The sequence below is a fragment of the Symphalangus syndactylus genome, chromosome 3, assembly GCF_028878055.3.
Source record: "Symphalangus syndactylus isolate Jambi chromosome 3, NHGRI_mSymSyn1-v2.1_pri, whole genome shotgun sequence".
In the NCBI taxonomy this organism is placed as follows: Eukaryota; Metazoa; Chordata; class Mammalia; order Primates; family Hylobatidae; genus Symphalangus; species Symphalangus syndactylus.
The window spans coordinates 60,536,186-60,549,826 of NC_072425.2; the positions used below are offsets into that span (position 1 = coordinate 60,536,186).

The following is a 13,641-nucleotide window of genomic DNA, read 5'->3' on the forward strand; positions in this document are numbered from 1 at the left end:
AAATAATACCCAGTGACAGTTTTGCTTAAAAAAGAAATCCTTTGGGAAACTTTACCATTGTTTGTTTCTTTAACCTGTTTATGTGATATTTTGTTCTTCTATGTCTCTATTAAATGTCATTAACAACCAAATAAAATAGATAACTCATTAAGACCAGTACATATCTTTTTTGTGTGTGGAGTCCAGGAAAATAACATACTAAGCCTGGAATGTACTCTAGGAGATGCTATATGTATAGTAAGTGATGAGTTATTTATTTGCCTGTCAAACTATCATTTGATGCATTCAGAATGAGTATCATTCTAGCAGATGTTAGGTCTAGTAGAGTGGCTATTTCTATCATTCTTGGGTTACTAGTTTTAAAATAAATAGACTATACTAAGTTATTCTCTTAACATAAACTATGCTAATTATAACATTTTCTTTAGGATTTTGCAGTGCCTCAGGCTCATCATTATGAGCATCAATTATTACTGTAGAGCCATGCAGTAGTGCTATTCAAATGGCAGTTCCAGGCACTGGTATACTGGATAAATCATCTTGTACTGTTTCTAGGGGTTGATTCTTTTTTTTCCTTATAAAATATTCATTATGACCGATTCTTGTTTACAAGTATAAATGTTTTGATAATCTACTTGTTTAGCCAGTAATAGAATTTACCAGTGTCTTCATTGGAGAGAATTTCTCCCAGTGGCCTAAAGTGCACTGGAGAACTAATGAAGGAAAACTACTCAAATTTGCACCAAAATAAATTCCATGCAACATGGGAACTTGATCATAGATATCTGATTGCCTTTTCTTCTGCCCCCACTGATTGCTGCTGAAATGAGCAGGTAATGATGAAAAGGAAATAGTGTGACTTGGCCCTGATCCTATATAAGGATGCCGTTGAAGGCCCAGGAACTTTGATGAATTTCTGCTGAGTATACTACTGATGGGTCACTTAGGAAGACCTGGAACCTTATGTGGGAGACTCACTTGGAAGAAAATAATGTGTGGAAGTAGAGTAGATCTTGGGATAATTACACTGAGAGGTGAGGAAGAGATAAGGGCAAGCCTTGCAACTGATGGACAATATACTGTTTGGAATCTATTTTTTTATTATTAATAGAGTAATAATAGATTTCAAAAGTAGCTACATATACAGAGATCGGGCAATGACTATATACTAGGCGGAAAGCATTCAGTATAGGGGATGTTCTTCCTGACACAGTATGAGAAATTTCAGGGATGGAGGGCTGAGCCAGACAGAAAGCTGAACATGGAAAACTTAGCTGTTATTTGGCTGCTTATGTCAAACACAAAAGAGAAATTATGCTAAGAACAAAGTTTCCTATTCCTAAATCACCATATTGATAATGCAAATTTACGTCAACTAAGCCTCAGCATACAATCTGAGAGCTAGAATTAAACACCTAACCAGATGGACAGTAGGAAAGCACTCAGTTCACCTATTTATGAGCAAACACTGGATCCCAGTTCATCTCGTATCAATGGAAGAAAAGTTTCTTCCACATGAAGGAAAAGAACATTGTACTTAGTGTCTGGAGTAAAAGCACACCTTGAAAAAGATTTGCCGCAGGAAATGGAAGTTAATTTTAGATAGCACCTATTTTTTGCTTTAATAAAAATCAAGAGGCTAGAACATTTTGTAAAAGTCAAGGGGATAGTAATGTTATATAACAAAGTAAGATAAAATAGTGCACTAAAATGAAAAAGTGACTGAGAGAAATTAAAAGGGAGACGGGTGAATTAAAAGTGAGATGGGGCCAGGCGCAGTGGCTCACACCTGTAATCCCAGCACTTTGGGAGGCCTAGGTGAGCGGATCACCTGAGGTCGGGAGTTTGAGACTAGCCTGACCAACATGGAGAAGTCCCGTCTCTACTAGAAATACAAAATTAGCCAGGCGTGATGGTGCATGCCTGTAATCCCAGGTACTTGGGAGACTGAGGCAGGAGAATACCTTGAACCCAGGAGGCAGAGGTTGTGGTGAGCCAAGATCGTGCCATTGCACTCCAGCCTGGGCAACAAGAGTGAAACTCCATCTCAAAAAACAAAACAAAACAAAAAAGTGAGATGGGTGAATTTTAAAATTTAGGAAATAAAATCATAGCAGATTAAAAACTTAATTAGAAGGACCAGAGTATCTACTAAAGAAAGCTGAGCCAATTGTGTGAAGGAAAATTTGAGATAAGTTTTGCTGATAAAATTGACATGGTAGATTGGAACACTGAATTTAAATCAAACAGACGCATAATTAATGTCCCTGAAACAAATAGAACAGACGCAGGTATTAGAGATTATGTTGATAGGCCGAGTGCAGTGGTTTATGCCTGTAATCCCAGCACTTTGGGAGGTTGACGCAGGAATATTGCTTGAGGCCAGGAGTTTGAGACTGGCCTGGGCAGCATAGTGAGACCCTAGCTCTACAAAAAAGAAAAAAGATTATTTTGATAAAACCTAAGCTTGAAAAGAACACCAAATTTAAGTCTTTTAAGAATTAGATTCTAATTTTAAGAATGAGGAATAAGGAAATAGTAGTATAAATATATACACAGGAGAAAACTGGTCGCCTACACAGGATGAAGAATCAGGCTGGCTACTTTAAATACCAGAACCAAAACGTTAGGACCAGGAATTCCACATTTAGCCTAGAAGTCATTTGTGTGAATGTGAAAGAAACACACTCAGGCCCAGTGCAGCAGGTCATTCCTGTAATCCCAACACTTTAGGAGGCCAAGGTAGGCAGATCACTTGAGCCCAGGAGTTCGAGACCAGCCTAGGCAATGTGGCAAATCCCCATCTCTACAAAAAAATGCAAAAATTCACTGGATGTGGTAGCGCATGCCTATAGTCCCAGCTACTCAGGCTGCAGTGAGCCGTGATCATGCCAGTGCACTTCAGCCTGGGTGACAGAGCAAGACCCTATCTCAAAAAAAAAAAAAAAAAAAAAAAAAAAAAAAAAAGACACCCTCAGACATAACAATTACTGAGCGAGACCCTATCTCAAAAAAAAAAAGACACTCTCAGACATAACAATAACTGAGAGAGTATACCACCGTTATCCTTTCTGCAAATTTTTCTGAGATGTGCTCCTGCCAATTAAAAAGAAAATCTAAATGAAGAGCACAAATAATAAAAAAACACTAGTGGTGAGTATTTAAGCTAGTTCAATAAAGAATTAACTCTAAGTAGTAGCTAACTTGTATCTATCCCAGCACAGCACACTTCATTGTGGAAAAGTGGTCTTATATTCCCTACTCATTTATTTTCTTAGATGTATATATCAAAAGATGTGTATGTTTCTTAATTGAAATGAGTGTCATGTGATATATGATGTATAAAATGATATGTAAATTATATCCCAGTAAAGCTGTTTTTAAAAAAACATGTAGGGCATGGCTTTGACTTAGTTGTATGCATAATTTTCACTTTTTTTTTTTTTTTGAGATGGAGTCTCGCTTTTGTCGCCCAGGCTGGAGTGCAGTGGCACAATCTCGGCTCACTGTGACCTCTGCCTCCCGGGTTCAAGCGATTCTCCTGCCTCAGCCTCCTGAGTAGCTGGGATTACAGGCATGTGCCACCACACCTGGCTAATTTTTTGTATTTTTTTTTAATAGAGGTGGGATTTTACAGGCCAATCTAGTCTCGAACTCCTGACCTCACATGATCCTCCCCTCCCCACCTCCATCTCCCAAAGTGCTGGGATTACAGGCGTGAACCACCACGCCCAGCCACTGTTTTTTAAAATGATTAAATCAAGATCAAGAAACATATTGTTCACCAATAGCTGTTGCCTATGAATAAATCTCTGTGTAGATGTTTTTCAGGTATAATCTGCTTTATGCATGATGCACTGATATTATTGATTCCAGTGTACCTTTTTTTAAAAGTCATGACTCAAAAAATAAGTAGAAAAATCTGTTCTTAAGGGTTTCAGTGATTAACAGACCAAATTTTATTGTGTATTTCTTCTGTTACTGTATTAATTCAAACTCTACATGTCACTAGTATTTTTCTCACTCTGAAGTGAAATGTCTGTTAGTATGTGCACAATAGCAAGTTCTCTCTTACGTGACATCCTTCAGTTCATTTGATAAAGGTTTTTTTCCAATAGCTTGTTCTGGTTTTGTTTGTGAGTATAATATTTATCATTAACTATGTGGCTGGTATAATAAATCCCTTGGCAGTAGTTTGACTACCTGGTTTCCTTATAAGGAGTGTAAATTCAAATAAATCCATTGTATTTTTGGCTCTTTAGCAAAAAAATCACTTTTATGCTGGAAAGCATTACTTAGTAGTTGTTCTGGAAAGACTCCTACAGGTCCCTTGGCTTTGTTTGAAAGTGAAACAAAAACTGTGATATCTTCAGGCTACTGGTCTCACCAAGTTTCTTTCTCTTTTTTTTAAATTTTCATATTTTTTTGAGACGGGGTCTCACTCCCATCGCCCAAGCTGGAATGCAGTGGTGTGATCATGGCTAACTGCAGCCTTGACTCCCGGGCTCAGATGATTCTCCCACCTCAGCCTCCCAAGTAGCTGGAACTACAGGCACACTCCACCATGGCTGGCTAATTTTTTGTATTTTTAGTAGAGATGGGGTTTTGCCATGTTGCCCAGGCTGGTCTTGAACTCCTGGTCTCAAGCAGTCCACCTACCTCAGCTTCCCAAAGTGCTGGGATTATAGGCGTGAGCCACCACACCCAGTCTTCTGACCAGATTTCATGACAGGTAGCTAGGAGCAAATAGATGGATGACTCAAATGAAAAATTTAAATATTCATTATCTTAATTTTCTATTTATAACTTTCCTTTTCTGCTCCTTTTGTGACATCACTCTCGTCCTAACACATACACGTTTATATTCCATATTCACTGTATTGGAGTCCTGTTAATTTCAAAATTTATTGTGTTTTTATAAGTTACATTATTTACGGTTCTATTTTCATTGCTACTTCTAATTCTTTCATGACTCATGAACCATTTTTATTGCTTGGAGGTGTGATAAAGCATACAACAAAAATACAGACTTAGTAAATGCAAACAGCACTCAGAAGACATAAAAATACATTAGCTGAGATGAACTGAATGTGGTAATGAATGTGAATTATATATGTCATTTTTGTAGAACTCTGACAACCTTTAGAATAATTATGTTCAATAAGACTACTGTAAGATTTCTGGGAAAATAATCTTGCCTTCCAAATTTCTGAAAGATATGTAGTCTACACTTTGAAAATCTAATGGGTTGGAGGACCACTATGCACTACTGCTGTTAAGTCCAGTCAGTTGGCTGCAAGTGTCAGATGTCTTCAGAATGATGACCTCTTTTGTTTTATAGTAACTATATTTCCATGTTGCCTATGAGAATTGAAGACTAACTCTTCATTTGGAATTTATTTTGTTTGGATTTAAATGGGTAAAATTGTAATGGTACTTAGACTTACAAATTAATTTTTAAAAAATGTTAGTACCAAAATATTTACTGTCCTTTAGGTTTTTCATTGGTTCTTCATACTCTTTAACTGATTGAGCTATAGGTTTGCTTAAATAGAAAAAAAAAATGTTTTACTACTAGATGGGGAGTAGGAGGCAATGAGGAAGTCAAGAGGAAGGGGATCTGAAGTACTCCATCTTGGACACATGTAAGTATCTTCTTGAATTCTGTAGGCATTTTAGTGCCTACTATTTCCTCTTTTTCTTCCTTTCCTCCTACTCCCATAAATAAAAAGAAAATAATAAGGAACTTACCATTCGCAAACTTAAACAAGGTACTTTTTTAAAAGTATGCTTTTATTTGTATTTTATTGCCTGGAGCCTGTCTTATAGGCCCAGTCTCTGTCTCTGTCTCCCTCTCTCTTTTACCTATACATTTACTGATTAAGTAGATTGTCAGCTATATTTATAGCAGTCTTTGATAGAGAATAAAGATATGTTTAGAGAATTTTGAATCATGTTTTCTTTCTCTTTTCTGATATGTGTTAGTCTTGTGCTACCATTCTCCCTATTATCTAAAGTCAAAAACCTTATCTTTGATTCTTTCACACTTCATATTGTCAGTGTTCCAAAACTTGATCAGTCTCTTCTTTATTTTCTGCACTGCTACATTTTGATCCAGGTACCCATATGCTGTCTGAGATTACAATGGCTTAGTCAGACACATTGATTCTAGGTTTTCATTCTTCTAATATTCCAGTTTATGTCTTAAAAATTACTTTTATTTAATATTAGCATTCCTCTTTTATCTGCCCTATATCCTTAAATTTTAGGAAGTGTCTGGAACCTAATGCTGCCCTAACTAAGCAATCTTATTTTCTACTATTCTCCAACATGGGAGAGTAATTCTAATTCATTTGGTACTGCTCTTATGCCAGGAACTGTGCTAGGTACTTCGTACATATTACAACTTTAAATCCTCAGAACTACCTTGTACAGTTGATATTCCAATGTCCTTTTTAAATGTTCTGAGATTCACAGAAGTTAATATAACTTGTTCAAAGTCACAGCTATCATGAGTGGAATAGGAATTTAAATTATCCATTTCTGTGATCTCCCAAAGCCTGTGTTTTTTCCACATCTTTCTCTTGTAATGTTTAAAATTCACTTTTTGTCAGAATGACTTTCCTTAGTATCCCATAGTATAACTATTCTTAATATTATAACATTAACATAATGTGGCTCTTCCTGCAATTCTATTTCTGCCTATCCAAATTGTATCTATATTTAAATACCAACTTAAAAGGATTTTTTTTCTGTATCCCTGAATTACATTTGTTGTTGATCTTCTTTTTCTCAACTTTTGTAGCTCTTTTAATGTCTTGTTCTATTTCCTGTAGTTCATACACGTTAATCTTACATCCTCAACTGGGTAGGAATTCTTCAAGGGCAAAAGCCAAATTTATGCTGCTGCTTTAAATTAAGCCCCATAGATAGGGAGGGCACAGCCCCTAGAAGACTCTAAATGAATCCTTAGTGGCTGATTGATCATACAGTGAAATTTTTGGAAGATTTGTTCTAGTTTTCAAAAATTTAAATTTAAATCATTTTTGTCTCCCTGCATCTTCTTGTATACTAGTCTATGTTAACAATTAAAAAGTAAATTTAAAGTCTAAGCTACAATTAGAATCAGTTGCTGGGAGGGCCATATTTTTTTACTTTAAAATTTCTATTTCTATTTTCTTTTTTTTTCTGAGACGGAGTCTCGCTCTATCGCCCAGGCTAGAGTGCAGTGACACGATCTCAGCTCACTGCAAGCTCCGCCCCCCGGGTTCACACCATTCTCCTACCTCAGCCTCCTGTGTAGCTGGGACTACAGGTGCCCACCACCACGCCCGGCTAATTTTTTTGTATTTTTAGTAGAGACGGGGTTTCACCATGTTAGCCAGGATGGTCTCGATCTCCTGACCTTTTGATCTTCCCATCTCGGCCTCCCAAAGTGCTGGGATTACAGGCATGAGCCACCGCGCCTGGCCTAAAATTTCTATTTCATTCAGTTTTTATCATGCGATTAGAATGAGCTGCCTTAACATTTAAATTCTGTGAGTTAATATGAAAAATAAAAATGACATCTAACAAGACTTCCAACTTCCTAACCTGTTCTGCCCACTAACTTATTTCTGGAATATTGTCAGACTGTGACATATTAGAAATAATCTCAAATGCCCTTTCTATAATTAAATGTCATCAATAGGGATTAAAAGTTTAGTGGCAAATTGAAAAGCTTTGTTCAGAATAAACAAGTAGTTTTGTTACTTTTTCTTTTTTTCTTTTTCTTTTTTTGAGAGGGAGTCCCACTCTGTCATCCAGTCTGGAGTGCAGTGGTGCAATCTCAGCTCACTGCAACCTCCGCCTCTGGGTTCAAGAGATTCTTCTGCCTCAGCCTCCTGAGTAGCTGGAACTACAGGCATACACCACCATGCCAGGCTGTTTTTGTTTTTTGTGGTTTTTTTTGTATTTTTAGTAGAGACGAGGTTTCACCATGTTGGCCAGGCTGGTCTCAAACTCCTGACCTCAGGTGATCCGCCCACCTTGTCCTCCTAAAGTGCTGGGATTATAGGTGTGAACCACTGTGCTGGCCTAGTTTTGTTAATTTTTCTGTTAGGATGATTACTGTCCTTTAAGTTTAGTGAAACATTTTGTTATCAGTTTGCCATGAGGTTAGGTGGAGAAATTGATGTAAATTTCCTTTTACCTTATAACCGTTGAATACCCATATACATAAGTGCATATAATAAGCCTAAAAGATTAATTTATTACTTTTTCTTGCTAATTACTAGTTTAGATTAATTCTTCAATTCTTTTCAGTTAATCCATAAAGCATGTGTAATTTACACTGGGCTTAATCTGATTTTCTGGTTCTATATATCCTTACTTACCATTTTAATTCTAATTGTATTTTTCTGCGTTAGATTGTTTTTCTGTGTAAGCTTAATCCTTTTTTCCTCTCTTTTTATTGTATCAGCATAGGATTAGATGCTTTCAAAGGGATGACTTTGTTTAGAAATGTTTAGTTCATACTGTCCAGTATTAAGATTTTTCTAGTTTTTAAGATGTCTCTTTGAAACAGATCACTTCTTTTTGGAGTTGGTTTCTATTTTAGTTTAGATATTTAAAAGTCATTAAGCAATAGAAACAATTATGATTACCTTAGACAAAAAAAACTTTTTTGAAGGATACTGAGTGATTCACAGGTTTGAATTAAAAACTAAATAATTAGGTCTTGGCAAAGCTGGAAACCAAGGAATTTGGGAGTGCTCAGAGGCATGAGCTAGTAGATGTCATTTTTCGAAGGTTATCATCAGATAATTAAACTCCACCTACTTTTTCTTTGTTCTCAAAATTTAATTCCTGGGAGAAAAAAAAAGGAATTGGATCACTTGCCCCCACCTTTTGTCATTGGTGATGGTAGCTTGGGTGTTTGTGTGGTATGGTAGTGCTTAGTGTACAGAATTATGCTACTGGCTGTCCTGCTGAAACCATGGGACTTTGGAACGAAGTGCACTTATTTAAAGGAATTGAGGAAGGGATTCTGGACAGATAAAAACAAGAGATGCCCACTACATTTATGCTTTTGTTATCCTGTACACATAGACACATACATGTACACAAATTCAGGATGTTTACCCATGTCATGTTGCAGCTATCTTATATACCCACTCACCTTACGCCCAGTAGTGGACAACTCCAAGTCGCATCCAACTACTGCGGCATTCTGTTTGGCATTAGGAAAAGTAAGTCTTGTAGAGATTAATTGGATTGGAGGGTGGTGAAAACTGGATTTTAAAAAGTTAGGTGAGATTGATTAGTGAAAAAGAGGAACAAATATATATCACAAAGAATCATTATTAGATGACTTAAAGCAACCATATAGTTTATCATTTTGAGAGTAAAAAGATGCACTATGAACAATTTTTCTGTAACACCTGGCATATGCCAGGACATTTGGCAAACTTATTTTGTACCTGTGGTTTTTCCTATATTCAGGAAATGGTATATTGTGTTTAATAATGCTTATTGAGTTATTTTTTAGTATTCTTATATTTTTGAGTAATAATCACTCATAATTTTTAGTGTCCTAAACTGAATGTTGCCTTTGACATCTATTATAGTGCCAATTATTTGGTAAGATTTTTTTATTAAGGTAAAAAATAAGATTATATCATATACAATAGATAATTAACAATGAAGAGGAGAAATGGAAATCTCAAAATTGGAAGTTTGTATTTTGATGTCTTCTATAGAATATAGGCTTCCTAGTTTGGCATGGTTAGATAACTTTGGAGAATCCATATTGTTTTTTAACGTATTTGCTTTCTTTTCCTCTCTATATAGTAATATGTATGGTTATTTTGCTTCTGTGATGTAATGATACTGTCTGTTTATTGTGAAACTTTTTTTTTTTAGCTGACATCTGAAATGTTTGAAGCAGATCTTGAGAAGGCATTGTTACTAAGTAAACTAGAATATGAAGAACACAAAAAGGTATTTTCATACTTACTGATTTAGATATTTTAGAAGTTTAAGTGGTGAGAGGTTAAAGTCAACCTACTTGAATTTTACATAAAATTTCTTCTATAAAGTTTGTCCAAAAATTCATTACCATAATAAAATATTACCAAGAAGTGTTTATAATAGGATTCCTTCTCAAGTTTTGAGATAGAACAGAAACAGTTGGAATTAAGCTTTGTCTGGTGACTTGGAATGTTTAGTTAAGGAATTTCATCACCCAAGATGAAGGGAAGAGAGAGAATAAAGTTCACAACAGATGATTTTAATTTAATTTTATTTATTTTTATTATTATTTTTTCTTGGGACTGAGTCTCACTCTCTTGCCCAGGCTGGATTGCAGTGGCATGATCTCACCTCACTGCAACCTTCACCTCCCAGGTTCAAGCTATTCTCACGCCTCAGCCTCCTGAGTAGCTGGGACTACAGGTGTGAGCCACCACACCCAGCTAAATTTTGTTTTTTTTTAGTAGAGATGGGATTTCGCCATGTTGGCCAGGCTGGTCTCGAACTCCTGAGCTCTGCTGATCCACCTGCCTTGGTCTCCCAAAGTGCTGGGATTACAGGTGTGAGCCACTGTGCCCTGCCGATTATTTTAATTTTAAATGAACGTAGGAAATAAGTGGATTTAAAAATTTAATATGGGCTATTACGGTACAGGGGCATTTATTGAGATACCCTCTGTCAGAGATGCACTACAAATCAAATGAAGTAGAAGGCCATTTCTGAAATTTTGGCCTTGAAAACTCAGCATTTGTCACTGAGCTTTGATATTAGGTTGTGTGTTGAAATGCATTCTATAGCTTGTTATTGAAGGAGGATTTAAGTAAAAAGAAGTGTGGGTTTCCAGTTTCTGTATTTAAATTGTGTGAGTATTCATTATGTTAATATCATTTAACATTTTATTCCTTAACATTTATTGGGATTCTTTTTTGGTTTATAACATTTGTTCAAGCTGTGATTACTCAGTGGTTGATCATAAATGGCCTCTGGTCATCCTTAAGACTTTTTGGCCATGTCCTTGTGCATTAGTGTCTCTTCATCCAAAATTAAAAGAAGTGAATAATTAAAATTCACAGCAGCTACTCAGGAGGCTGAGACAGGAGGATTGCGTGAGGCCAGGAGTTTGAGACTAGCTTGGGTTAACACAGCAAGACACTGTCTCTAAATATTTTTTTTTTTAATTAGCTGGGCATGGTGGTGTGAGCCTGTATTCCCAGCTACTTGGGAGGCTGAGGTGGGAGAATCCCTTGAACCCAGCAGTTAGAGGATGCAGTGAGCTATGATCATCCCACTGCACTCCTCCCACCTGGGCAAGAAAGGGAGATCCCATCTTAACAAAAAAATTCACAGCATTGGTTTTGCTAGTGATTTATAGTTCAAGGGAAAAGGAAAAAAGTCACTAATAAAGTGGGCTGTATATATTATATGTGTTTCATTTCCATATCCCTTTCTGTTACCCCAAATAACGAAGAATGAACTGTAACCATTATTGTTACATACCCATTAGACACAAAGCAGGAAAATTACAAAAATTGATACAGCTAGTTTTACTATGATTGAATCATTTAAATGGACTGTCAGGTTACACTGGAAAAGTAATCCTGTCTTGCTCAATTAGGAGATAAAATTTATCAAATAGAATATTATACAAAGGTGACTTCTTGCTGTTAGATTTATAGATACATGTCTAGATTCTAAAGCTAGAAGGATTACCTGTACCTTAGAGGAGAAATAGAGTAAATAGTGTTGATAAAATGTCGTGCTCCCAGCCAGTGTTCTTTGCACAGTCATAGGTGTAGTACTCAAAATCATTGATTTTAGCTGACAATAATGACTAAGAGAAGGGAGGAGCTTCTTTTGTATGCAATGGGTAGTTTGATGTGATTACATTGATGGGTAGTCATTGAGATAAAAGTCAATATTCAATAAAACAACTTCTAATACAATTGTTTTAGCCTAAGGATTTTTATAACAGATAACTAAAGTTTGGGATGGCATTTTCTTTTTCTTTTCTTTCTTTTCTTTTTTTTTTTTTTTTGAGACAGGGTTTCATTGTTGTTGCCCAGGCTGGAGTGTAATGGCGCAATCTCGGCTCACCACAACCCCCGCCTCCCGGGTTCAAGCGATTCTCCTGCCTCAGCCTCCCGAGTAGCTGGGATTACAGGCATGTGCCACCACCCCAGCTAATTTTGTACTTTTAGTAGAGATGAGATTTCTCCATCTTGGTCAGGCTAGTCTTGAACTCCCAACCTCAGGTGATCCGCCCACCTCGGCCTCCCAAAGTGCTGGGATTACAGGCGTGAGCCACCACACCCGGCTGGGATAGCATTTTCTGTTCTGTTCTGTCAGTTATTCACCAAATAATTATTGAATAGCCAAAGTGTGCCCCTTGAGTGTAGTGGAGGGAGACATAGTGTATAGTATTGAGAGATGTATGTTCTCAGTGCAGTGGAAATTCAGAAAGATAGAAGGCTTTTCAGTGCCTTTGATGGGAATGGGTTTTAGGAAAGGATTCTTTAAAGAGTCTTATTAGATGTATTAGAAGTTCATGAGGTTGACAAGAGGAAAGTAGGCATTCTGAAGGAAGGAGTGGCAAGTATATAAGATGTGTACATGTGAAAGAATATAGCATATTTGAAAAACTGTCATTTAAGGACCTAGAACTTCTGGAGATACAGCCAGAAGGATATGACATAAATTGCTTCATGTACTAGGCAAGGAGATTGGGTTTTATACATCCATTGGCAGAAAGCTGTTTAATCATTTTAACTTTTAGATTGATTTTGGGTTTTCATTTTAGAAACTCATGTGTAGCAGTGTAGAAGATGGATTGAGGAACTAAAATTGGAGACTGTTGCAGTATCCAAGCAAAAGGGAGATGGGGGAATGACAGAATGTACAAAGAACAGAGAATGAATTTAAGATATCTTAAGGAGATAAGTTAAACAAGACCTAGTAGTTAATTGGCTGTAAGGTGTGTAGGAGAGTAGGCAAGGATACTCTGAGGTTTCCAACTTAGACAGATGTGCAGATGGTGGTGGCATAACAAGGTACTTCATAAAGGATTGAGTGGGGAAGGCAGGGTGGTGAGATGGAAAGATAGAATACATTTCGTGTGGAGATGCTTATTGAACATTCCAGTTCAGTTGTCTGTCTATACAGAAATAATTAGTTTATTGGTAGAACTTTAAACTTTGAGATTGAAAAGCAGTGGGTATAAAGCATTAAAAAAATAGGTTAAGAGTGGGATAATGTGAACAACCGCTACGCTTTTGAGAAGGTTGAGAAAAGAAGCCAGCAAAGGAAACTTAGCAGTAGTCAGAAATGTATTAAGAAAACCAAGAGATGCTTGAAAAAAAATAATGTGTTTTGGATATGGCAATAAAGAGGAGGTTGACCTTAATTTTAGTGTCAGAGACCAGCAGAAGCCAGATTTCAGTGGGATGAGGCAGGAAATTGCTGATTATTGTCTTAAATTTGGTCTTGAAAGGAAGAAGGTAGCAATGAGGAGGGGGTTATAGGCCAAGGTATGACTTTTTTTGTTTTCATTTTAATGTTTAAGATGTAAGGGATTGAGTAAATGAATAAAGAGGTATCCCTTTATACAATTTGGCTAGCCTAAATTTTGGTTTT

General features: G+C 36.6%; 1 protein-coding gene across 3 annotated transcripts in view; it reads left to right on the plus strand.

Annotated features, from left to right (window-relative positions):
• GKAP1 (G kinase anchoring protein 1) overlaps nucleotides 1–13,641 on the plus strand; it is a 79,576-nt gene that overhangs the window by 14,335 nt on the left and 51,600 nt on the right. For all 3 annotated transcript variants that reach the window (XM_055272125.2, XM_055272126.2, XM_055272127.2), the window contains exon 5: nucleotides 9,904–9,981. In XM_055272125.2, the coding sequence (XP_055128100.1) occupies nucleotides 9,904–9,981 (78 nt within the window). The remainder of the gene's footprint in view (nucleotides 1–9,903; nucleotides 9,982–13,641) is intronic.